This window comes from Neovison vison, chromosome 6 (genome assembly GCF_020171115.1).
Source record: "Neovison vison isolate M4711 chromosome 6, ASM_NN_V1, whole genome shotgun sequence".
NCBI lineage: Eukaryota > Metazoa > Chordata > Mammalia > Carnivora > Mustelidae > Neogale > Neogale vison.
This window is the reverse complement of record NC_058096.1, coordinates 3,368,430-3,393,688: the sequence shown is the minus strand read 5'-3', so window position 1 is coordinate 3,393,688 and position 25,259 is coordinate 3,368,430. Positions and strand designations below refer to the sequence as shown.

Below are 25,259 nucleotides of genomic sequence, written 5' to 3'. Positions count from 1 at the left end.
TCTGTCCTCGTGGCCTGGTGGTGGGGTCTGTGTCCAGCCGCACCCACGCCGTCCAACCCCATAGCTGTTCTAGCGGGAGAGCATCCCAGAGAATCCCATGGGATATTAACAGTGACACCACTGCCCATCCCTGAAGTCATGTGGGTCACGGGGGCCACAGCCACCTGGAGCCCTACCGGGCTCGGTGCTTGGAGCCACTCTGACACCAAAGCCAGACCAGAGACCTTATGGGAATGGGTTTAAATTAGGGCCGAATGAGCGTTTCACCCACTCTGGGATGTGATGAGCCTCGCCATGAACGGTGCCCGGTCCGGAGAAGCCTCCCTGCACCGTGGGAGCGAGGCCCCGGGTGCTGCGCTAGCGGAGGCCCTCCTGAGACTAAAGCCTCCCACGGAGGGAGCATGTGCACGTGGGCCGAGCCTGCTCCGTGGGGTCTGCATAGACATGACAACGCTGGCACGCGCGGGAAGCATTTACACCCCAGAGGTGACGTGAGCCGTCAGAAGGCGGCCTGCACCAGCCCCCACCCCAGAGGGCAGAGGACCTCTCTGTGCCCCACCTGCCCTCCCTCCCGTCTTCCCATGGACTGGCTCTTCCTGATTTCCGAACTCTGAGAATGATCTGGAGCGACTCGGTGCTAACCAGATCACACAGGCTTGGGACTGGTGCCATTTCTGTGTTCTGGGACATCGGCATTGACCTCCGTCAGGCGGGTGGGAAGGTCTGACTGCGTTTCCGCCTTGTGACAGAGAGGGCAGCGTCCATGGGACACAGTTGTGGGGAATGGGGGGCGGGTGGCGCCTTCGGTGGTGAGAGGGACTGCACGCCAGGGGGGCGTGAGTCTTGCCTGGCAGAGTGAGAACATGTCTATGTAGCTCTAGGATTCTGGGAGTTCGCGGTGCAGAACTTTACCTCCAAAAAATACAGAGAATAAAATCACGTATTGATTCAAAAAATAGCCAATATTCCGTTCATTTCCTGGCTCTTTCTAACTTGCTTGTGGCCAAGAACATCTCTGTGACGTGAGAGCCCTGCTCAGTCTGAGGGAAGAGGCTGTGTCAGGCTCTGCTCGGTGGTGAACTTGGGCCTGACACGGCGGGCCGTGAGCGAGGCCCCTGCCGAGGGGATTTCCTGTCTCAGGAGCCCGTGGCCGTTTCCGTGGGAACTGCGTGTGAGCCGCAGCCACCATCTGGTTGTCTAGGGAGAGACGTCTGCACGTGGCTCACATCTAGAGGCTTCTCGTGCCAGAAGGGGTTTTATCCTGGGGAAACCGAGGCCAGGACGGGCGGGCGGCCTTTCCCGGTCCTCGTTTTCCCGGTCATGTTTAATGACGCAGAGTTTCATCTGCTCCTTGAGCCTTGTTGTGAGAAGACTACACTGGGACGTGTTCTAAGCAGGTTTTGTGCCAGGTGGATGACCCAAGGAAGTCAGAACGAGCCTGGATAGAAGGACTCCCTCTGGAAGGGTGGCCCGATGGCAGCAGGCATCTCTTCTAGAACAATCCGGGGTTTCTGTCTCACAGGGCAGACCGTCCGTCACGCCGCGGCTTATGAAGGCGTAGGGGGAGTCCTCTTCGAGGGGCGCAGGGGGGGCGTGAGTGGGTGTGAGCAGGGCGGGACTGAGCGTGCGCGCCGTCCGGGGGTCGCTGGAACAGATCGCTGCGCACTTGGAGGCTGCAGACGACACACACGCGTTGTCTTCCAGTGCCGGGTGTTAGGAGTCTAGACTCGGGGCTGTGCTCCTTCTGGAGGCTTCCGGGAAGCATCTTGCCCCTGGCTCTCCCAGCTTCCAGGGTGGCCCTTCTTGCCTTGCGGCCCCTCCCCGCATCGTCAAAGCCAGCAGGTGCCGTCTTCGGCTCGCGGGTCCCCGACCTCTGCATCCTTGGTCGTATCTCCCAGCCCTGCCCCTGCCCCGCCTGCCTCCCTCTTCCCTTAGAAAGAGGGATCCTGCCTGAATAATTCGGAAGAATATCTCCGTCTCAAGATCCTTAATTTAATCCCATCTGCCAAGTAACACAGATTCTAAGGAATAGGGTGTGGACATCTTTGGGGGTTAGTATTCTGTCCGCTACAGGAGTGGGCACAAATCCCCCCATCCTTTCCTGGCTCTGCCGTCCTGTATCCCTCCCTCCCTCCCCATCCCCCTCCCCATCCCTCCATCCTGCCTCTCTCCATACCTCCATCCACCCCGAGTTCTCACCCCAACCCCCCAACACTCAAGGCCTGAAAAAACCCCCAGGGTAGGTGGGGATTGCTTTGAAGGAAGACGCTTCTGTGCTACCTCGGTGAGCTTTGGAGACTGAACTAGAACCTTCTATCAGAGAATGGGCCCTGAGGTCACCTTTCCTTGGGCTCCCATGCAAGTGGGGCCCCTGATGGCAGCTGCCCTGAGGGAGAGGAGGCGGCCCCTGTGGGTGACTCTGGAGACGGTGGCCGGGTGCCCCTCCCCCCCAGCGTGGCTTCCCGGCGAGGATGAACTGTGGCAGTGATGGGCAGCCGCCGCCGTGAGGCCGTCCGTCAGCACTGACAGGCCGCCACCCTCCTCCTACGCAGCTGGGGCTGGCCGGCGTCCGCCTGGCTCCTGGGTGACGTCCCACCCCTCCCGGCCCCTTCCTGTGAGAGCCGCCTCCCCCAGTCTCCCCCGGAGCAGGGGCACCCCACCCCTTACCTTGCCTTTCCTCCACCTTGCAAGCACACCTGCCCGAGAGACGGGACGTGAAGGAGCCCGGCTGCCGGTGCCGGGGCGAACCCCACCCCGAGGGCCACAGGGCAGGTCCACAGCCCGCGGCGCCTGCTCCGTTCCTGGTAAAGTGTCTGGGGATGTGGCCACGCCCAGCGGTCCGGTGGCAAAACCGCAGAGCCCGGCGGTTCCCGTTCTGCGTGGGGCGGCCGCCTCGGCAGGGGCGTGAGTGCGGAGCCCCCTGTGGCTCTCCCTGCAGGCTCCACGCACCACGACGGCCTGTCCTGTTATGTTTGCGGCAGGCGTGTTCCCGGGAGGGCTCAGCGCGCTGAACGGTCAGGATGGTACTTGACCTTGGGACAACGGCAGATCCGGCCCGGCTCTCCCGGGCACCCACTGCTCCTGTCTGCCGCTCGGCCCGGCCTGGCCCAGGGGGACAGCGTGCCTTGGCTTGGTTCGGCTCCAAAGCCAGACCTGGGGGTTGGCCCACCAGCCGCCGCTTCTGAAGCCGCAACTCGGGAAACCAAAGCCAAGGGACCCGGTGGCTTGCCGGAGTTTGTGGGACAGGCCGCTTACTGTTTTCTGCAGGTAACCAGGGTCAGGGGCCTAATGGGTCCCCGAGAGCTCAGACGGCAGGGCCCGGTTTGCCGGTGCTGCCCGCGAGGAGCCGAACCGCCCTCCCCTGCTGCCCCTTCTCGCTAGGCTGGCTGGCGGCAGGAGGCAGGAGGCCTCAGGGAGCACCCATTCCGGTCAGAGGACAGGCACCCTCCCGCATGCACCCGGGGTCCGGAACAAAAGCCAGGGTCCTCCCCCCGTGACCAAACACCCTCCTGCACCCCACAATTGAACAAAGCACCTGAAGGCTAAGGGAGGCTTTGACCCGCTCAGAGCTGTTTGGATGCACACGGGGGTTTTGGCCTTAGATCCGGAACATGACCTGGGTAGGGGGCATCCCTGGCCTCCGGCAATGGCGGATTTGGTCTTTTGAGGAGGGAAGGAATGTCCTGGCTTCCCTTCTCCGAGAGGAGTGAGTCTCTGCCCAGCAGACTGAAGGCACATTCCTGAGTCCGGCTGACCTTGACCGTGAACAGGAGATGCTGCAGGTCCCCTCACGTCTCCGCTCCGGTCCCGGCCAGGGCAGACGCTCCTGCCCCGGAGGGAAGACACTTCCACGTTAGGCAGCGTGGTGGGAAGGTCATTCCACTGCTGACCTGCTGTGTGACCGTGGGCAGGCCATGAACCCTCTCTGAGCCCTTGCTTCTCGTCTGCAGTTTACGGGGAAGAACCTAGTGCCGGGCTTGCCGTGGGGCACGAGGGGAAGGTGTGTGCGCGCTGGTGCCGGGCTCGCCCCGAGCACACCCAGTGCGACACGTGCCCGGGAGCGGGGCTGCTCCCCGAGCGTATCCTGTAAGGGCTCTTTTCTACAGAAGGAGACATCTGTGTGCCCCAACTCAGCCGAAATGACGTCGCTGTGTGTTCTCTGAACCTTGTCAGTGCGACAGACACTGTGTCCCTCCAAAGCCCCGCTAACCTAGGTCCGGGGCCAGGGCTTGCCAGCGTCCCCTGACATGGGAAGACCCGGTGTCCGAGCAGGGTTCCCAGCCCCGTGAGGGAGGCACCGGACAGTGTCCTCTCTGGTTATCTCTCCTTTTTTCTCCTCTCCTGTCTGGGTTTTGCTTTGGCTCTTGGCCTGTTTGGGGATGGGTTGCCTGCACCCTGCGTGGCCCGGCCCCTCGTGGTTTCTGTCCCTGGGATCCCCGGGGCGTCACGACCCCAACCGGAGGCCACAGGACAAGCATTTGTGTGAACGAGTGTCCACGGCACACGGGGGACGAAGCCGGCGGCCCCTCCACGCTGCCCAGTGCCCAGAGCTGGGTGCGGGGGTGGAGCTCCTGGGCGGGAAGTAGGACAGGGGGTTGGGGTGCCTCCCCTCCGTTTCCTATTTCTAGAAGGGGGGACACACAAGGCTCTGCAGGCAAGGACGGTTTCATGACATGAAGACGGAGTTGTGCGCAGGTGGGACCCCCTCAAAGCCCACTCTAAGGGGGTTCCCGGCCCCCCAGCACCACAGGAAGGTCTCCACCTCCAAGTGGGCACATGGACCTCTGCAGGTCCGGGAGGAGGACAGAGAGGTGACATCACCTTCCACCGTCGCTTTGACATTCTTCTGTCCTAACCTGAAGAAAAGCAGGTTCCTGAGATTAGAAGAGGCACAGCCCCGAGCCCGGTCCTGCCCCGTCTCGGCTGCGTGGCGCGTGCAGGCCCCACACGGGAGGAGCCCTCCTGTCCAGCACGCCGCAGCCCCCCTGTCTTTTCAGGCTGCTCTGGGAGCCAGCAGAGGCACGAGTCTGGAGCCTCCCCGGCCTTGTGGGACTGGGCCGTGTGCTGGTGCAGGCAGCCCGGGGGTGCATGGGCAGACCCCCCCCACCGTGCCCGTCGCTGGCTGTAAATGACAAGACCCCAGGCTACACCGCAGGGGGCCACCTCCTCCCCTGAAACAGCCTCTGCTCCCACAGCTCCCAGGATGTGCTTCCTGCCAAGCTGTCCCTGGACATCGCAGCCTGTGCCCCTCAATACTCCGGGACAGCCCCGGATGCTGTCACAGGATCCCCCGTGGGCGCAGTTTCGAGGAAGGGGCCTCTCAGAGCCCCAGGGTGCGGGGCTACCCCCAGGCTAGGGGACTGCCCTTGGCCTCCAAATGACCGGTGGTCATCTCGTGGTCATCTCGGGGACTCATCTGCACCCGCAGGCGGTTCCTGATTCCCAGGTCAGCAGCCTAAGAGAGGGTTTGCTCGTGAGTAACCCCGACCCTGACCGGAGCCGCCAGGAGGCCCGCAATGAACGCACAGACGCCTGCCGGGCGGGAGCACTCCCTCAGTGATGTCATACAGGTCCCCGTGGCCTGGGCCCCGGGCTGCCTGCCTAGAGCCCCTGCACCAGGAGCTTGACCTTGCAGAGGAGAAAGCCTCTGCTGTCCCCCGGCTTCTCCACGTGTCTGCCCACCGAGGGGCAGACACGCTCTACGCTTTGGGGTCCGGGCCCCTCCCCGCACTTTTCTCCCTTGGCTCTGGTGCCTGTGTGCTGACCGGAGTCACCTGCGTCCCAGGGGCAGGCGTGTGAGCTCCTCCTCCAGACTCCGTGCGCGCCTCGTTCCTCTGCCCCCTTCCCACCGGGCGACGCCAGCCCTCCCCAGGCGCCTGTCGCTCTGCGTAATGAGGCTGATCGCTGGGCGGCAAGCTTCCTGCCTTCTGCTTCCGCTCCTCTCTGCCTGACGAAACTCGTCCTTGGGGACGCCCCGTCCAAATCGAGGCGGCACCCGTGGACAGGCGGGGTGCGGAGGGGTCCCGCCTGCGAAAGATGAGGAGACCGCTGGGCGAGAGCTGCCCAGGCCCGCGCAGGTGCGGGGAGCACGGGGTCAGTGGCCCGGGAGAGTCTAGAACAGGGGGCTCTGTGGACGGCGTCACCACCCCTTGCGCCGCTGGGTGTGGGAGGTCAAATATGACTGTGGTCCTTGGAGGGCCTCCTCGGACGGCGTTTCTCAGGACCTGAGAGAACGTTCCGGAACCAGGAGTCGCTCCCTGTGGGTGCAGTTGCTCCGGTTCTGCTGCATCTCCTGGAAGGAAGGTTGACGGGGCTCGCTGTGCGACAGGACGGGTTTCCCTTTGATGAAGCTCTGGGACGGAGACTTGGCAGAAATTCAGAGCAATTCGATGTGGCTGCAAAATAGTAAACCCTTGATTATTAATTAATTACTGCTACTTTATTTAATTATAAGATAATGACATGTGTCCATTTTACGATGAATAATTCATGTGTGTATAAATGATAAATACACGAAATAAATCACTTAATTAATAAAAGCACTTGCTTACCGTCGCCGGGGGGGGGGCGGCAGGGCCGGTGGCCTGGCCGCGGGCTGAGATCTGTTCACCCAGACTGTGGGGTCCTGGCGGGGGCACCTGCCTCCTCCGTCCTAGGTGAGGTAGCTTCCCCAGAGGCCAGAGAACCCGTGTGCGAGTGGCCCGTGAACCCCGCGGGGACGCCCACGAGCCGGGAGCGGCTAAGGGAACCCACGGGATGCTGAGGAGGCACGGAGGAGGCCGACGTCCTTGCCCAGAATTTGGCGTTTACACACGCGTGAAAAATCTTTTCACCTCCGTTGTGTCATTAGCGTACGTGTGCGCTTGCCCCCCTGCGAGGGGGTCAACCCACGCCCCCCGCGGTGGCTGGAACGAGTGTGATGTGCTCTCTGCAGGATACAAGACCCTCCTGAAGGGGATCTCCGGCAAGTTCAACAGCGGGGAGCTGGTGGCCATCATGGGGCCCTCCGGGGCTGGGAAGTCCACGCTCATGAACATTCTGGCCGGGTATAGGTAAGGACACCTGCCGCGGAGAAGGGGGTCTCGCCTGTTGTTGGCCTGGGGTGGCCACCGGAAAGGCGAGGCCCCCCTGGGTCTGTCCTGTCATTTGTAAGTTCTGAACGGACTCCGGGGAGGCCTGTGGGGTTGAGCATGAAGGGGTCTTAGGATAGGAGGGCTCGGTCGGCTCGGCGTCTGACTCTTGATTTCAGCTCGGGTCATGATCGCAGGGTCATGAGATCGAGCCCCGTGTCAGACTCTGGGCGCTTCAGGGGGTCTGTTTGAGAGTCCTCTCTCCCTCTCCCCACCCCACCCTTCCCTAATTTTAAGGGCAAAAAAAAAAAGATTGAAAAAACCATAAGGTAAGCTGCAGGAGAACCGAGAGGCTGGGCCGGGGGCTCCCGTGCTCTAGCCTGGGCCTGTGTTAGCACCCAAGTTCCTCCAGCATCTCTCCGGGGGCAGCGGCTGGAGAGGGGAATCTTCCCGCGTGTTAAATCCCCTTAGAGCCGGCGGTCGTCTGCTCCCGGGTTCCCACTTGCCAGCATTAGCGAACTCTGCTAACACTAGCGATGCTTTCCTCTCCTGGAAGAGAGGACAGCTGTCACCCCTTCCCTTACGCCCTCTGAATTACTCTTTAATGCCAGAAATTAGGATTTTTAAAAACCTCCCATATGGCAGGTTTCTGCCATTGAATTCACATCAGAAGTTTGAGGCCAAGGCCCAATGTCACGGGGGCGGGGACAGGGACGGCCACTTTCAACACAACCACACCCATAGCCACTGCCTGGCCTGGGGGTGCTCCGGCAGCCTGGGGCCGCTGACCGCTGCCTGGAGGTGCCTGGGCCTGAGCCTGGCTCCCAGGGCAGCTGCGGGATGCCAGTGCTTGCCCTGGAGGAAGGAGCCCAAGGTCGCTGAACGGGCCAAGACAAGTTGGAAGACAGAAGTGATTTCGCTGGTCGCCACAGCCCCCTGGTGTCTCTGTGCTATGGGGCATCTAGGAGGCAGGTCCTTCGGGGAAAGCCTGCCCTCCCCCAAATGCCCCAGGGGCTGGGATGACGCACGGGGAGAGCACAGGGAGGCGCGGTGCACAGTGGGCCTGGGGGAGGGGGAAGCAGAGAAGGTGGCTGGCGTCCCCCGACCTACTACATGAAGGGACAAGGAGGGTCCCCTGGACCACAGGGATGCAGGGCCTGGCCTGGTCCCCCAGCCCCCTGTGACCCGGGAGCTGAACCCTCTCGGGCCTCGGGAACTGGTTCTGACGGGGGCGGCCACACCCTTGGCTGCAGAGTCCTGGCCTTGGGGGCCTTGGGTGTAGCCTTGGCGACTCACGAGATCATCCGAAGCCCAGCAGAGTCAGGGTGTCTGTCCAACCCGGGGGCCACAGGTGGGAGCCTCCATGCACATGTCCGCCCGTTGGCCGCTGTGCCTCTAGGTCTGGCCCCCCTTCCCCATCACCCCCCCAGCATGTTCTCCACGCCGCTCCTCCCCGTGCGTCCTGGAGCTGCTCTGAGTCCCCCCGTCCTTCCGGCCCCCTGGCATCCCTGCCAGAACCGGTCTGCGGGGCAGCTGCTGGGAGGGGCCGCCCCTGCCCGAGGCCCTGGAAGAGGAGCTGACCGTGTGCTTGGTGGGCTTTGCAGGGAGACCGGCATGAAGGGAGCCGTGCTCATCAACGGCCAGCCGCGGGACCTGCGCTGCTTCCGGAAAGTGTCCTGTTACATCATGCAGGACGACATGCTGCTGCCCCACCTCACGGTGCAGGAGGCCATGATGGTGAGTCCCCTGCCCCCACCCGGCCTCCCTTGGCAGAGCAGCGCCCTGGGTTGGGCCCGGGGGCCCCATGGGCCACTGCACGCTGCCAAGTGTGGCTCTGATGCTGGGCCTGCTGTTGGGACAGCATCATTGAGAACAAACTCCCAGCACCTCCGGTTCTCCTGGACTCGGGATGGCAAGGTCATGGGCAAGTTTGGGAGAAGGTTATGGCCCCACCTTCTGTGGGCAAGATCCTCCTGCCCGTGGGCCATCAGCTGCCTGACTTATTTGTGGCTCTCGGCCTGAGCTTCCCAGTCTGACTCTTGAGTTAGGGCCCTGAGGTCCCCCCTGCCAGCTGGGGTCACGGGGAAGGGAAACCAGTCCCTGCTGCACACCCCTGGCCTCCCAGGCCCCAGGGCCCCCTCCCAGGCCCCTTTGTAAGCACAGAGCTCACACAGTCACCAGCGGTGTGGCCGTGAGCCCGGGTGCCTGCACGACGGGGTCTGGGACAGCCTGGGCGTCATATGCTCGGGCCGCTTGCTTTCCGGACTTTTCCTCGCCCACTGCAAAAGACAGTGCCCAGGCTCCAGGCCCTCCCTGTTCTCAGCTGCCCTGCCTTGTGCCCCAGTCAGTAAATGAGCGTCTGCCTTAGTTTCCCTGCCAAGAGAAGTCTTGCCCTGTGCTCTGACCTGGATGGGGCAAAGCGTCCTTTCTGCAGGGTTGGAGAGGGGCTGCCCGGCCTGTCATCTGAAGGGTTACTCCCGGGGATTCTTATCTCAGCAAAGGGAAGTGGGGTAAGATGTCGGATGCGCAGTCTGCCCCCAGCCCTCTGCAGGCTGTCCTCATCCCTGTCCCTGTCCCTGAGTGTTCTGGAGTGGGGAGAACTCTCCACCGGGCTGGGCCTAGCCAGCAGACCCAGCTTGGGACCCCTAAGAGCTTATCCTGCCTCTATGTGACCTTTTGGACCAAGGCACCGGGGGCTCAGGAGGGGTTCAAGTAGAAGAGCTTCAGAAAAAAGATGTGCGCCCTCCAGGCACAGCCAAGAAACCATCTGAGATGACAGCAAGCGGCCCCGGCATTTACGCTCTCCCGGGCCCTGCCTTTGTTAAGCCAAGGGGGGTGGGAAGCTCACACCCCTGAGGGGCGTCCCCCGTCATGTCAGCGTGAGGTTTGCCCTTCTGACCGCTGTCTGTTCTGCTCCTGCCCCTGCAGGTGTCCGCACATCTGAAGCTCCAGGAGAAGGACGAAGGCAGGAGGGAGATGGTGAGTGTGTGTTCAAGCCACAGGGTGTCCCCAAAGTGCGCGAAATCCATTTGGCAAATGCGTGGGGAGGGACTTTAGGGCACTGGTTTTGTTTGCTGGTTTGTCACCTAAGGTTTCTGTGCCGGGGACAGTGACATCTCAGGGTGCGTTCCGGCCCAGCAGCTGGGGTTCCAGCAGGGTCCTCCTTGCCCTGAGACTTACAGATCTCGGCCCGGCCGCCCGCCAGCAAGGACGCAGCAGGAAGGCTTAGGTGGCCGGAGCGCACCAGCCTCGACGGTCAACCAGGCGCGAGATCTGCCCCTTTTGGCACTCGATATGCTTTATACCCCATTGTTGTTGTTTTATAAAACACTAACAATGAAGACGGTTAGTCATTCCCTTAAAAATAACCAGCCTCCACCCACACGCACTCACAAGAAGAAATTTGGTTCTTACACATTATTAAGCAGCTAAAAAAAAAAAAAACCAACAACACACAAACAAGTTTCCAGGTTGCTGGAGACCTTCTAACCCTCTGCATCACCCCTCCCCTGCTCCCCCAAAGCCCAGGGCCCAGGTACAGGGAAGCAGCCCCTGCGGGCCGGGAAGCCCCCCGCGGCCCCTGTGGCCCCCCATGCGGCTCCGTACAGCCCGTACAGCCGCGGGACCCATTTACGTTTACTGCTCATCTGCGGGGAACTCCGCTTCCCTCCCCCACCCCACACGAGCCTGGCACTGGTGGGATTTCCACGTGGGAGCAGAGCTGGGTGAAATCCCACTCGTGCGCGACACCAGCTCGTCTCCTAAACCCTTGAAAGACGAGGGTCCGGCAGCAGAACGAGGAGAACCGACAGGGTTACCCCAAGCGGTCCACTTGCCTCGTTGCCGTAAATCAGAACCGTGGGGCGAGCCCAGTGAAGAGACATGAAGAGCAATTGTTTACGGCGTCAATTCCCTTTCTTGTGGCGCATAATCGTGAACGTGATGTAAATGTGTCAGGAAGACAGTGCCGGGCGTCGCGGGGGCTCCCCCTGTCCCCTGCACCCCATGGCCCAGTCACCACCCTTCAGAACCGTGGGGATCGGTCAGGGATTCCCGGGTCAGCCGCCCTGCGCGGGCGGGAGAGGGGCGCACGTCCCCGTGCTGCTGGGGAGCTTTTAGTCTGCGGGCCGAAGGGAAGAAATGGACTCCTGGCACCCAGACGCTGCAGGGATGGGGACTGCGCCATTGGGTGGCCGCTCAGGGTCTTGGGGAGGCCACTCTGCCGCTCTAGCAGAAGGGACGGGGCGAGACCGTCTTCTTGGGAGGGCGAGGAGGTGTCTCTGGTGGGCCACGCCGGTGGGCACGGCCTGTAGACGCCTGGCCTGAGCTGCGGAAGGAGACAGACGCGTGCTGTCTCAGCTGCGTTTACGAGAGCAAAGGGCTCAAGTCAGCGAGGGTCTTCTGTGCAGCCTGTGTGGCTAAGCCCTCCCGAGGGAGGGAGAGCCTTGGCCTGTCTCTGGCTTCGCTTGCTGCTGGACTGAGCACGACTTGTGAGCCATCCCCATGGGGCCTGGAGCTGCTCGTTGGTCCCACACACGCTTCTCACCAGAAGCCCCCATCCCAGTCCACAGCCAAGTGTAGGCCCCCCTCTCTGAAGAAAGCATCCGCAGGAACATGTGGTTATTTCAAGGAAGAATCAGCGGCGGAGTGTCTGCCCTGACTCATTTCCCTTGAACCTAGGCTGAGGTTTTTTGTATCTCGTGGAAACAATAGAATGGAATGTTCTAGTAGGTAACAGAGTGTGTTGTGGACAGCCTTCCTTGGTTCCCAGAAAAGTAGCCTCAGCCCTCGAGGGTTCCCAGCAAGGGGCTTGTTCCGGAGCGAGGTCCCCCAGGGCTGGGACATTGTTCTTTCTGACCAGTGTTAAAACAAAACCGACCTACAGAGCCTCCCTCTTGAGAGGACGCTGGAGAAGCAGGCAGACGGGGCAGGAGAAGGGCCAGCACTGACGTCTGCCTCCACCTCCGGCATCCTGTCTGGAGGGGCACCCGGCCACAAGGAGGGAGCCCGGCGAGGACAGATGGTGGAAGGGAGTGGGCGTGGGCTGAGCTGCGGGGGGCCCCAAAGGCAAGCCTGGAACAACCAGAGTGACTTTTCCTCTGCAAGTTTGGCCTGTGGCTCCAGAAGACCACACAGGCTTGGTGGCCCTGGGAAAGTCGACAGGTGCCATCGCCGGAAAGGAAACTGTGCCGGAGAGCCCTCCCCACCGGCCCCAGCCTGATGGCCCTTCCCAGGCAGCCCCGCTGACGACCTTTCCCATTTGGGGTCCCTCGAATGTGCTGTGTTCTAGAAGGCCAGTGGGTTGGGTTTATGGATCAGCAAGGAAAAAGCCTCGAGGGATCTGTACCCAGGTCCGTCGGACCCGCCTGCCCCGTGGCCGGGGGAGGGTAGTGTCCCCGCTCATCCGGGCACGCGGGCTGCATTTTGCCCCGACCGTGCATGCATAACTCAAGAGCTAGAGTGGAAATTTTCTTCCCTGTGACATCCTTCTCCTTCTGGATAACCTCATCTCCCCGGAGAAGCCACTGGACTGCGGTCCACTCCCCGGGGCCAGGAAAGTGGCCGGGCAGGAACACCAGGAGAGTGGGCCCTGGGAGGTGAACTTGGGGTGGATGTAGGGCGGTAGCCGTGGACCCCCACCATCCCGAGGGCTGCCTCCGGGAGACATCAGAGCACCACCCTCAAGTCAGTTGACTTCTGTTCCCCAAGTCAACATGGTCAGTGACCAGGAACGGACACGGAGGCTTAGTCACAGTGGACTGTTTATATCCTGGGGCCCCACCTGCTTCCCCGGGCTGGGGGGCATGGGCAGGGCCCCCGTGGACGTGGTGACTGCGTCAAGCCATTTCCTGACCTTGCGGCCCCATTGGAGCCCTGGGTCTCCCGTGACGAGTGCCAGTGGGTGGCTTTCCTCCTTCCTGAGAGCCTGGCCGGTGTGGTTTGGGTCCACAGGAGCCATGGCCCCGCACAGGGTGCCATTAACGGATGCTGGTGGTTACCGGGCCTCCTCTGTGCCAAGCTTTATGCTGCGTGTGTTCATTGCTTCCCCCACGTCACCCTCACATTGCCCACTCCTTGTGCTTCTCAGACCCCAGTTCACCCACGGCTGTGTGTCTGCCGACCCCCCTGTTCTGCACATGGTCATTGAGCACCTTCTGGGGCCCGAGCAAGGCTTACAAGGGCAGGAGCCTGCCGGGTCTCCAGCAGGAGGCAGAGAGGGGCCTCTAACCCTGGGGGGCCCAGCTCCAGCACTTGCTCCCGAGGTTCCTCGGCCCAAACAAGGACCTTGGACTTGGAAAGGCACCTACCCACTTGGTCACAGGCAGCCTGGGATGAGCCCCGACACACAACCCATCCGTGTGTGTCCACGAGCAGGCTGGGGGAGGCGGCGGGTGTTTCGGGCGGGCCTGGAGGTGGTGAGGCATGGTGGGTGGTCCCTGATGGCCCCCCGGGCTCTGCTGCTCCCCCAGGTCAAGGAGATCCTCACAGCTCTGGGCTTGCTGTCTTGTGCCAACACGCGGACTGGAAGCCTCTCAGGCGGCCAGCGGAAGCGCCTGGCCATCGCGCTGGAGCTGGTCAACAACCCCCCCGTCATGTTCTTTGATGAGCCCACCAGGTAATCCAAAGCGGTGGAGAGAAGGGCCCTGCCTTCACCATCGGTTTTTGCAGGGGCTCCTAGAGTCACCTCTAAGGGGGCGGGGGGGCATGTGCTCTGCCTGCCCATCTTCTCCTGTCCCGGGGTCCCAGAACAGAGGCAGGACAGGCCTCCCCGCTGTGCTGTGGAGTATGGCTTGGTGGGGTGTCCCACAGGCATCTCACGGTGCCCCTTGCCTTGCAGTGGCCTGGACAGCGCCTCCTGCTTCCAGGTGGTCTCCCTGATGAAAGGGCTGGCCCAAGGAGGGAGGTCCATCATCTGCACCATCCACCAGCCCAGCGCCAAACTCTTTGAACTCTTCGACCAGGTACGTGCGGTGTTGGCTCAGGTGGCACCAGATTCCAGGGACTCACAGCTTACTGTCAGTTCCTGGGGGTGTCCTCATTTTTGAATGGCCTTAAGTGGTATATTTCATAAAACTATGGAGTCATAGAAGCTAAGGTGATAGGGCAGGAGAGAGTAGAAAGAGCTGACCCGTGTTCTCCCCCTGGGGCTGACATCTGGCCAAGGGGTCTGACCTTGCTAAAGCTTCATTTTCTATCCCCAACCCTGTAACAATGGGGGAACACCTACTTTACACAATCAAATGGGAGGTTATCATACGTGTACAGCATCATTTCTTTTATAAATCATAGGTTTTGACATTGTAAGCAAAAAAAGAAAGAAAGAAAAGAAAAAAGAAAGGCCCTGGGATGAAATGTGTACAGCTTCAAAATCTTTCAAAATGTGGTTGGTGTGAGGGGGAAGAAAAACAATATAAAAAAGCAATGCTTGTGCATATGATATCTTCCCTGACTTAAAGTTCCCTTTGAACTTTAACATTTTGGGGAGGTAATGTAAAACTCTCCTGAAAGAGAGAGAAATGGACTCATGGTTGGGTGGATGGATGGAAAAATAGGTTGAATGGGTGGTAGATGGATGTGTAGATGGGTAGGTGGGTGGGTGGATGGATGGAAAGATGGATGGATGGAAGGTTGAATGGGAGCTGTTGAATGATGGATGGGTGGGTGGGTGCGTAGATGGAAGGGTGAATGGGTGGTAGATGGATGGGTGAATGAAGGTTGAACAGGTGGTGGATAGATGGTGGATGTGTGGGTGGGTGGATGGATAGAAGCTTAAATGGGTAGTGGCTAGATGGATCAATGGATGGGTGGGTAAATGGGAGGATGGGTGGATGGGTAGATGGAAGGCTGAATGGAAGGATAGCTGGGTAGATGGATAGATAGGTGAATTGGTGGGTAGGTGGGTGGATGGATAGAAGGTTGAATGGGAATTGTTGGATGGATGGATGGATGGATGGATGGGTAGATGGAAGAGTGAATGGGTGATGGATAGATGGGTAAATGAAGGTTGAATAGGTGGTTGATGGATGGTGGATGTGTGGGTGAGTGGATGGATGGAAGCTTAAATGGGTAGTGGCTAGATGGATCAATGGATGGGTGGGTAAATGGGAGGATGGGTGGATGGGGTAGATGGAAGGCTGAATGGAAGGATAGCTGGGTAGATGGATAGATAGGTAAATTGGTGGGTAGGTGGGTGGATGGATAGAAGGTTGAATGGGAATTGTTGGATGGATGGATGGGTAGAGGGAAGAGTGAATGGGTGGTGGATAGATGGGTAAATGAAGGTTGAATAGGTGGTTGATGGATGGTGGATGTGTGGGTGAGTGGATGGATGGAAAGATGGATGGATGGTTGGAAGGATGCATGGGTGGTAGATAGGTAAATGGGTGGATGAGTGGATGGATAGAAGCTTGAATGGGTAGTGGTTAGATGGATCAATGGATGGGTGGGTAAACGGGAGGATGGGTGGATGGGTAGATGGAAGGCTGAATGGGTAGTGGATGGATGAGTAGATGAGTGGGTGCATGGGTAGAGGGATGGATGCATGGAGGGTTGAATGGGTGGTGGAGGAATGGGTGGATGGGTGGATAAATTGGAGGGTGGATGGATGGGTGGGTAGATAGAAGGCTGGATGGGTGGTGGATGGATGGTGGACGTGTGGGTGGGTGGATGAGTGGATAGACAGGTTGAATGGGTAGTTGTTGGATGGATGGATGGATGGATGAGTAGATAAATGGGAAGGTGGATGGATGAGTAGATTGAAGGTTGAATGGGTAGTGGTTGGATGGATGGATGGACGGATGGATAAACAGGAGGATGAATAGATGGGTAGATGGAAGGTTGAATGGGTGGTGGATGGATGGGTGGATTAGTAGGTAGGTGGGTGGGTAGACGGATGGATAAATGGGACAGTGGATGGATGGGTGGGTAGGTAGTGGGTGGATGTGTAGATGGATGGGTAGGTGGGTGGATAGAAGGTTGGATGGGTGACAGATGGAGGGGTGGACAGACTGGCAGCTCCTGTTGCTTTACAAAGAAGGACAAGGTTGATGTTCTCCTTCTCCTTATTTTTTTCTAGCTTTATGTCCTCAGTCAAGGACAATGTGTGTACCGGGGAAAAGTCTCTAATCTTGTACCATACTTGAGAGATTTAGGTCTGAACTGCCCAACCTATCACAACCCAGCTGATTTTGGTAAGTAGAACCTTGACAAAAGGGCTCTTTTCCACTCTTGGTGAGTTTCTGCTTTTACTGACACCCCCAAATCTGGAATTCTTGAATATTGCACATGTGGCTCCAGTGCCGTCCTGTGGTGGAGCTTTTAAAAGCAGATTAGAGATTTTCCCTCCTTCAGAGAAGATATCTAGGACCTAGAACAAGGACGCTGCTGTTTGGAGCTGTTTTTCCTAACACTTTGTGTGTTAGGTTTCTGATTTAGAGGAAGGTATTTCTGAAAATAAATAACCTTTGAAAATAAAAAATGACCCTTTCACATTGATAATTGAGTCATTAAAATGCAGATTTAAGTTTCCACCAAACATAACAAAAAGGTGATGCTCAGAGTCTGGAAACCAAGTTGATGGTGTGAGCTCCTCCTCTTGGATTGGCTGTCTCGGGGTTGGCAGCCAAGCACACTGTGTCTGGGGCCCTGAGATTTAGGAGCCCACCCCAGGGCTCATTTTGCCCTGGCGCGGTCCCCAGGCCTCTCTCCTGGCCATGCCCTCCAGGGTGTTGATGCCGCTGCTGCTGGCTATCTCTTTTCCCCATCCATTGGGGCTCTGGGCCCAGCACCCCTTCTCCACACCGTGCCCCATATATCCATCAGCAAGCCGCACAACCTCTCCAGGCTATGTCTCCAAAACCAAGTCTCCTTCCCCAGGCTCTGCAAAGCTAAGGAGCCTGGCAACCCTCCTGCCTTCTCTTTGTCTCAAGCTTCATATTCACTAGGCCGCCAAGTGCTTGAGACCCCCCCCTCAGTCCCGTTCCTCCACCTCGACCTCTTGCTGGGTCCAGTCTCTGCCAGCACATTCTGCCTGCCCATGGCTGCTGCAAGGATGCCCCACGAGCTGGGTGGTCTAAATCAGCAGAAATTCATCCTCTCACAGTCCTGGGGCTGGAAGTCAAGGTGTGGGCTGGGCTGTGCTGCCTCGGAGGGCTCTCGGGGAGGGTCCTTCCTGCTCCTTCAGTTCCTGAGGGCTCCAGTGTTCCGGGGCTGGTGGCTGGGCCACCCCAGTCTCTGCCCGTGTCCTCACATGGCTTTTTCCTCTCTGTCTCTGGGTGTCGTTTCCTCCTCTGGTAAGGACAACACTCACAGGAGCCAGGGCCCACCCTAAACCCCGGACGGTTTCATCTCAAGACCCATAATGAGCGTTTTCCAAATAAAGCCACATTCTGAGGTTCTAGGTGGATGTGGATGAGGGAAGGGATCAGGCTCTCTCACCCATGCTTTCCCCCCAAACACCTGGCCACAGCACTGCTGGATTCCACATCTCTCCAGCGTCATCCCCCAGATTGTGTTCCATGAGACACTGTTCCCAGGCCAGGCTCCATCTTCTGAGAAGTGGGTCACGATGCGGGGGGCACACCGTGGACAGGAAGGGGCCCAGGGGGAGGGGGGGCCTCACCTAAAGAGAGGCTTTGGCATGTCGCAAAGGCAGTGGGTAGAGCCAATGACTGTCGCACACTCGTTCCCCAGAGAGAGAGGCAGGTGGGAACAGGGGCCACAGAGCAGGGGTGGAGTGGGGAGGTCCAGGGCCTGCAAAGAGGAGAGGACCGAGGGCATAGGAAACCGGGCACATGGGACTGTGGGGAAGTCTCGGGAAGGGAGCTGCTGCTGTTCCCTCTGCATCCCCAGAGAGAGGGCAGGAGGGGAGGGGAGAAGGGCCATTCGGAGCACGGTGGAGCAGGGTGGGCACGAGTGAGCAGGTGGGCCGGCCATGCTGGGCATGTGTGACGTCACGGACGATGACGTTCTCCTGTGGCAACACGTGCTGGTTTATGACAGACTCGAGGAGGGCTTGGCTGCCCCGGGTCAGGCTCAGGAGAGCAGATAGCTGCTGTGGCCAGAGGACAGGGCCCAAATACTGAGGCCGGGGACTTTGGGCTTCAGCACGAATGTCAGTGAGGGGAAGGGCCGTGGGAAGGAGGCGTGGGAGACCACAGGTCGGGGGAGGGGTGGAGAGACAGTCGTGTGGGGCCACAGAGAGGCCGTGGGATCCAGAGACGGGGTCAGCAGAGGACACCCTCCCTGGGGATCAGGAGGTGGGGCTGAGGGTTTCAAGCCTGCTGGAGGCCATGGGCCACTCTCCATGGTCCTGAACCACTGTCACTGCGGCCATCCCCACTGAGCCCATAGGGACATGCAAGCCCCCTCTTGCTCATCCCTTGGCTCCGATCCTGGGGCTTGGATGCCCGAGGCAGGGGTTCAGTCACATCAGTGGGTGAATAAGTTCACAGACGCACGAGCTCATTCCCTCTGACTCCCTGGCATCCCCGTCAGAATTCGCATTTTTAGGGTCCTGACGTCATCCCGGGGCTTGCTGGGGGTTTTAGAGCTGACGAAATGTGGGTTGAGGAATGGTCTCATCCTATCCCAGAGCACCCCCATAATCTGTTCAAAGAACTCCCGCGAGGCTCACGGCCATGTTGTTGCAAAACGACCAAGGCCTAGGTTCACGTTAGCCACGGGGGGGCTCCTTCCTGGGGGGGTGGCGGGTAGCCGGGGGTGGGGGGCGCTGGGACTGACCCGTGTGTGTCTCCCGCAGTCATGGAGGTCGCGTCCGGCGAGTACGGTGATCAGAACGGCCGCCTGGTGAGAGCCGTCCGGGAGGGCATGTGTGACTCTGACCACAGGAGAGAGCCTGGGGGGGATGCCGAGGTGAACCCTTTTCTTTGGCACCGGCCCTCTGAAGAGGTAAAGCAGGCAAAACGATTGAAGGGGTCTAGAAAGGTAATGCAAAGCCCCGGCCCCCACGGGACGGCTGCGCCTTGCACCCTGCCGCCTGGGGGCTCTCGCTCGGCCGCGGGGGGCTGCGTGCGGGGCCGGCGGCTCACGGCCCCCCTCCCCGTGTGCGCCCGCAGGACTCCGCCTCCATGGAGGGCTGCCACAGCTTCTCGGCCAGCTGCCTCACGCAGTTCTGCATCCTCTTCAGACGGACTTTCCTCAGTATCATGAGGGACTCGGTGAGGCTGTGGGCCGGCCTTCTCTCAGGGCCTAGGGAGGTGCCGGGGGGTTTTCTGCTCTGGTCATCCTGGCTGAGCTCTCGGGCTGCTTTCCCTGCCTTTGCACCGGTCAGCTTTCCATCCACGGAGCTGTTGTGACAGATAGCCCCCGGGGGCTCTGACAGTGAATTTAGGTCACGCTGGTGTCCTGTGTTGGCGGCAGCGGCTGGTGGCCCTGCCCCCCATGTCTCATCCTGGGACCCGGAATGGACACACAGCTCCTCTTCTGGAACATGGCAAAGGGCAGCCTGTCAGAGTTCCCACTGGGGCGGCAAACCCTCTCCTGCTCGCTTGCCTCTGGCCGAGCCCCGGGGGGAGTGTGCTCCTGTCTCCAGGAGGCCCTGTGGGCACAGGGCGCTGGCCAGAGGGGAGCGAGCGACCAGCAGCCGTGATCCCATCCACCCATCTTAATGGACAAGCTGGCAGGCTCCCTGCCGGGGAGGGCTCAGTGCCCAGCGGGGCCTTTGGGAACTGCGCTGAACACTGGGGGGCTTGTAGCTGCCCAGGCCAGAGCACTCCAAGGAGAGGCATCGGGTGTGTCCATTCTCTGCCCCCCAGCATGTTGCACCCGGCCCCTCCTCTGAAGGCCACCCTTCCTGCTTTTCGTGAAGGGGATTTAACAGAGAATAATAGCAGTTGCTTCTGGGGTGTGTGTGTGTATGTGTGTGTGTGTGTAAGTTGGTTTAGGGTCAGGGCTTGTTTTTCTAGAGGAGAAATCAGGTGCCAGTGCCTTCCTCGGTCTGCCCAACCCCCGCGCACTCAGCGGGAACCGTGTCTGCCCCCAGGTCCTGACGCACCTGCGGATCACGTCTCACATTGGAATCGGCCTCCTCATCGGCCTCCTGTACCTGGGGATTGGGAACGAGGCCAAGAAGGTCCTGAGTAACTCCGGCTTCCTCTTCTTCTCCATGCTGTTCCTCATGTTCGCAGCCCTCATGCCCACCGTTCTCACGTGTGAGTGCCAGACCCTACGCCCAGCCCACCCAGCACCGGGGGACCCCGGTCAAGGCTCGGCCCATAGTTGAGTTTTCTGACACAGAATATCTTGGTTTTTCAAAGTATCATTTTCTTTGTTGACAGGAATGATCATATTTTCTCTTAGACAACAAAATACATACCATGTTTAAGCCAAAGGAATTAATCACTAATGGGGAAACTATAACCACTGTGGAAGGCTGACGAAAGAGAGATTCCCAAAGTGTTCTAATCAGGAACCCCTGAAATCTTACTCCTTAGCTGTTACCCCATTCGCTCATTAGGCAGCCCGCTGTGGCCAAAGTTTGTGAGTGAATAAGGCTATTTTAGATGGATTCCCATGCAGTTCCAGATTATTTGCGAGCATGCGGCCCTTTCTCACTCGGGCTGACCATAAACTCCAGCATAAAATTTGCCCCAGGGTCGCCTCCCTAAATGGCCCTGAATGCTCAGGACCAGCTGGGGGGTTCTTGCCTGTGGGAGGAATCACACTGCTTCGCGGTAGGCTTAGCAGGAAATACTTGTGCCAATCACTACAATAGTGTTCAGTGTCCGAGCAGAAGTTCTCCGCTCTTCGATTGTCCCCCTGGTGACACTTTGGGTTATAAACACGGTCACGGTTGGAGGTTTTCCCAGGCCGGTTCGTGGGTCCGCAGGTCTCAGCCCCGCCTCCGAGGGCCGAGCAGGCCAATGCCCCTCGCCCTCGCCAGCTCCGCACACGCGCGCCTGCGGGGAGTCCCGGCTGGCGGGCCGCGTGGGCCTGACCCCTTTGCCCTCCGTCTGTCTCCTAGTTCCCCTGGAGATGGGAGTATTTCTTCGGGAACACCTGAACTACTGGTACAGCCTGAAGGCCTACTACCTAGCCAAGACCATGGCCGACGTGCCTTTCCAGGTGTGGTAGCGGAGGGCGCGCTCCCCGCACTCCCTGCGGAGGGGGGACGCCGCGCCCGGGGGGCTGACCGGCCGTGTGTTGCAGATCATGTTCCCCGTGGCCTACTGCAGCATCGTGTACTGGATGACGTCGCAGCCGTCCGACGCCGTGAGGTTCGTGCTGTTCGCCGCGCTGGGCACCATGACGTCGCTGGTGGCGCAGTCCCTGGGTCTGCTCATCGGAGCCGCCTCCACGTCCCTGCAGGTACCAGCGGAGGCGGGGCGGGGGGCGGGCCAGTGCGGCTGAGGCCCCTCCCCCCCCAAAACGCAGCCGCCTCATTCTGCCCAGACGTCCCAGACCTGCCTCAGCAGGTCGACGCCCAGGGAAGGAACAGCGGGCCGGGCGGGTCCGGGCTGGCGCACTGACCGCAGCAGGGGCTCTAGCTGGCCTCGGTGCCTGCCAGGCGCTGCTCCCAGCGCTTTCCTCGTCCTAGCTCACTGCGCCTCAGACACCCCATGAACTAGGGCGGTGCCATTCCCATCTCATAGTGGGGAGACTGAGGCCCAGAAAGGGAACATGGTTGGGTCAGGGGCTGCCCTGGCTCCAAGTCCAAGCTTTCAACGCCTATGTTCTGTTGCCTCTGGGGGATCCGCTCCGCTATCCCTTGGCCCCCCCGAGGGCAGCCTGTGCCCCTCCCCTGCCCCAGGGCTTCACGTGGCCCCAGCCTGCCCAAGCCCGCACTGTGGCGGTTTCAGGGTGCCCTGGGCAGCTCGTCCCCCAAAACAATGCCACAGTCTGGTGAACCGAATGTCCGCCAGGCCTTCCAGCACATGCCCTTCCCGCCACTGCATGTGATGGACCCTCCGTTCCCGTCTTCAGAGCCCTCCCCCCCCCCACTCACTGATGGCTTAGCCTCCAGGGGGTCCCCTTCTCTGGGGACAGGCATAGCAATGTGTGCATGGGACAGCTGTGGAGAGCGCTCGGCCCACCAGCTGCCTAGAGGGCCCAGGGAACGGTGTTCACTGTCCCGTCCTCCCTCGGACATGGCGGCAGCACCCGGCTCTCTGCTCCTCCGGCTGCTGTGCCACGGCCTTGTCTCGGTTCACCTTGGCTTCTGCCCCCTGCGGAAGGCTCTCTCTCTTCACCCACCCCTGCCGGGGCCCTCTGCTCTGAGCGTGATGTCCCAGCCCCTCCCTGTGCAGAGACAGGCTACAGGCTGGAAGAGAGGGGCTTCTCAGTGCTGTCCTGGCCTTCAGCGACCAGCCTGGAGCCCTGGCCCTTTCCCAGTTGCCGGTGACTCTCCCCATACACCTGGGATATGGCCTCCCAGGGACATCTGAGGAAACCGGGTGGGAGTCCCACCTGCTGCCCCTGAGCACATCCCCTGTGTGTCTCCCCAGGTGGCGACCTTTGTGGGACCCGTGACGGCCATCCCTGTCCTCCTGTTCTCGGGGTTCTTTGTCAGCTTCGACACGATCCCAGCTTACCTGCAGTGGATGTCCTACATCTCCTACGTCAGGTAGCGTGTGTGGGGTCCCGGATCACTCGGGAGCTCTATGTGGACAGAGGGAAGGGACAAAAGCCACTTCTTAGCCCCCAGCTGAAGGCCAGCATCATGCTTGCCCCAGGAAATCGAGACTGTTGGTGCCTTTCATTTTCTCCTAAGTCTGGTGTCTCTGCACCCACACACACACACACACACGCACTCACACAAGAATTAAATACTAGCAGTTTGTGCCTTGAAGAAGCTGCGGTGGACCCCGCGTTCTGCCCATTTCGGAGAGCTGCGGTGGGGGGCGTGTTTCCATCTCACGACCCTCGTCCATTCTGGAATGAACAGCACTCAAACGAGGTTCTGACTGTGTAAATCCCGTGGAAATCCGATCCTGTTCTAATGTCTTTGAACGAGAGCAACCTGGCCCCTGGGTGCCGCGGTGCTCGGACCTGTCCAGTCTGCTCCGGGTCCTGGCACGCTGGCCTTACCGGGCAGGGCCCATCTCCGGGTCCTGGCACGTCGGCCTTACCGGGCAGGGCCCATCTCCGGGTCCTGGCACGCTGGCCTTACCGGGCAGGGCCCATCTCCGGGTCCTGGCACGCTGGCCTTACTGGGCAGGGCCCATCTCCGGGTCCTGGCACGTCGGCCTTACCGGGCAGGGCCCATCTCCGGGGCTCTTCTCCCCCAGCTCCAGCGATCCCATGTGACACACAAGAGCCAAAGTTGGGAACAAGCTTTCTTTCTCTAGAACGTCAGTTCAGACCCAGATGTATTGTTCAGGAAAACACAATCAACACAAAGTGGCCGTACAGAGTTGCAGCAATCTGTGTGTGTTCCAATGCCAAGAAATCAGAAACCCATGTCTTTCTTCTCCAAATTGGTGTTTTTGTTTGGACACTGTAGGGCTGGGCCGGAATGAGGGATGGCGCGGCAGGGTTTTACTGAAACGCTCTCTAGCCCTTGGAAGGCTATTAGATCCTTTATTCTATCGAACTGTGAAAGAGTTTGTCATCTCGGGCAATCAAAGAGCCTTCCAATTGGTTTCCTCCACTGAACAAATAGCTCCTACCCACTCCATTTGGTTTTGTGGGTGGAGGCTCCGGAGGAGATAAAAATCGGGCAAACCTCATCCACGCTGCGGGATGTGTTTATCTTTGGAGGCTGCTGCGAGGCTGGGAAGCAGTTGCGTGAAGACGGGTCTCGGGGACGGAGCGTGGCCATGCTGTGGATCACGGACGGCGAGGGGGGTTGCCGTTTCCCTCTGCAGATGGAGGCAGGCGCGAGGGCGTGGGGTCCCCTGGCCGTGGGGAGGGCCTGGCTGACGGCTGGAACCTTCCTCTCTAGGTACGGATTCGAGGGGGTCATCCTGTCCATCTACGGGCTGGACCGCGAGGATCTGCACTGTGGCATCGATGAGACGTGTCACTTCCAGAAGTCGGAGGCCATCCTGAGGGAGCTAGACGTGGAGGACGCCAAGCTCTACCTAGACTTCATCGTTCTGGGCATTTTCTTCATCTCCCTACGCCTCATCGCCTATTTCGTCCTGAGATACAAAATCCGGGCGGAGAGGTAAAAACACCCGAGCTCCAGGAGACACGGACATAGACATCACGGCCCAGGGCCCCTAGCGGAGCCGCGGGGACAGCTGCCGCCACCCAGCCCCCGGCGGTGCATTCCGTCTGCGGGCCTTGTGCTGCCCGCGTCCGCGCCTCTCTCCTTCTCCCTTTCCAGCTCCACCTGGGAAGAAGGTGTAGAAAGGTGTCGCGTCCTCGTGCAGAATTTCACCCCGTGGAGGCCAGGCAGGCAGAAACCGGCAGCAGAGCCGCAGCCGGGGGGCCGGGGAGGAAGGAACCGCGCCAGGGACAGCCGGGTCTCAGGACGGTCGCTGTCGTCCTGCGGGTCTGCTGCCGCCTCCGGGGAGAAGTCAGTTTCCAAGCCAAAAGCCGATAACTCTCATTTCTTTTAAGAAACTGTATCTTTTTCGTACTTGTTAAAGGAAATTATTCAGGGTAAATAACACACTTTGCTTAGAGGCACGAGGGGCTTAACTAAGGCGCGGAGCTGGTCTCGTTTTCAGGCAGAACTGGGGAAAGATGCGGCGCGGTCCCCGGCAGGGAGAAGGCTCTGGGGCTGCACCTGTGCCCACAAGTCGAACGGAAAGCTGGAGGGTGGCATTGGCCAACCTTCCCGAAGTTTTTTCTCCCCCCTCACCCCGCCCCGTGCTGCTTATTTTAAGCAAAAATACATTGTTTATTTCTTCCTAACTTTCTGAACACCTTAATTTCGCCTACAACGTGTCTAGAAGATGAGCCTTGTTGATTTCTTGCACACATGCCCCTCTCCTCTCGTGTCACGTCGCCGACCTCCGCGGGAGCCGGGAGAGCTAGGCAGGTGGCAAAACCAGGGTGGCCGGGGAGGGCCTCAGGGTGCCACAGGAAGGGAGCCACCAGCGGCGGGGGGCGGTGCCCAGACCTCGCGGCTTCCAGGGCCTTACAAGCAACCGGTCAGCCTGCGTAGCCCAGGCTCCTGTGGCGTGTTCAGACGGTGCACAGAGTTGTGTGCGAGGCCACCTCCTGAGCCCAGTGTCTGTGACATCCCTGCCTTCTCGGTGCTGAGCCCCTGCTGATGTC

The 25,259-nt window shown here is 60.0% G+C and overlaps 1 protein-coding gene across 6 annotated transcripts in view; it reads left to right on the top strand.

The window, feature by feature from the left end:
* Window positions 1-24,893, top strand: part of ABCG1 (ATP binding cassette subfamily G member 1) — a 66,833-nt gene extending 41,940 nt beyond the window's left edge. For 5 of the 6 annotated variants that reach the window (XM_044250883.1, XM_044250884.1, XM_044250881.1 and 2 more), the window contains 13 exons: window positions 6,935-7,052; window positions 8,675-8,807; window positions 9,999-10,049; window positions 13,541-13,686; window positions 13,909-14,032; window positions 16,147-16,261; window positions 18,832-19,016; window positions 19,148-19,249; window positions 20,074-20,242; window positions 21,055-21,155; window positions 21,240-21,398; window positions 22,535-22,653; window positions 23,974-24,893. In XM_044250883.1, coding sequence (XP_044106818.1) covers window positions 6,935-7,052; window positions 8,675-8,807; window positions 9,999-10,049; window positions 13,541-13,686; window positions 13,909-14,032; window positions 16,147-16,261; window positions 18,832-19,016; window positions 19,148-19,249; window positions 20,074-20,242; window positions 21,055-21,155; window positions 21,240-21,398; window positions 22,535-22,653; window positions 23,974-24,202 — 1,751 coding nt within the window. In that variant the 3' untranslated portion in view covers window positions 24,203-24,893. The remainder of the gene's footprint in view (window positions 1-6,934; window positions 7,053-8,674; window positions 8,808-9,998; window positions 10,050-13,540; window positions 13,687-13,908; window positions 14,033-16,146; window positions 16,262-18,831; window positions 19,017-19,147; window positions 19,250-20,073; window positions 20,243-21,054; window positions 21,156-21,239; window positions 21,399-22,534; window positions 22,654-23,973) is intronic. The other variant, XM_044250882.1, reaches the window with a different exon arrangement.
* The last annotated feature ends 366 nt before the right edge of the window (window positions 24,894-25,259 follow it).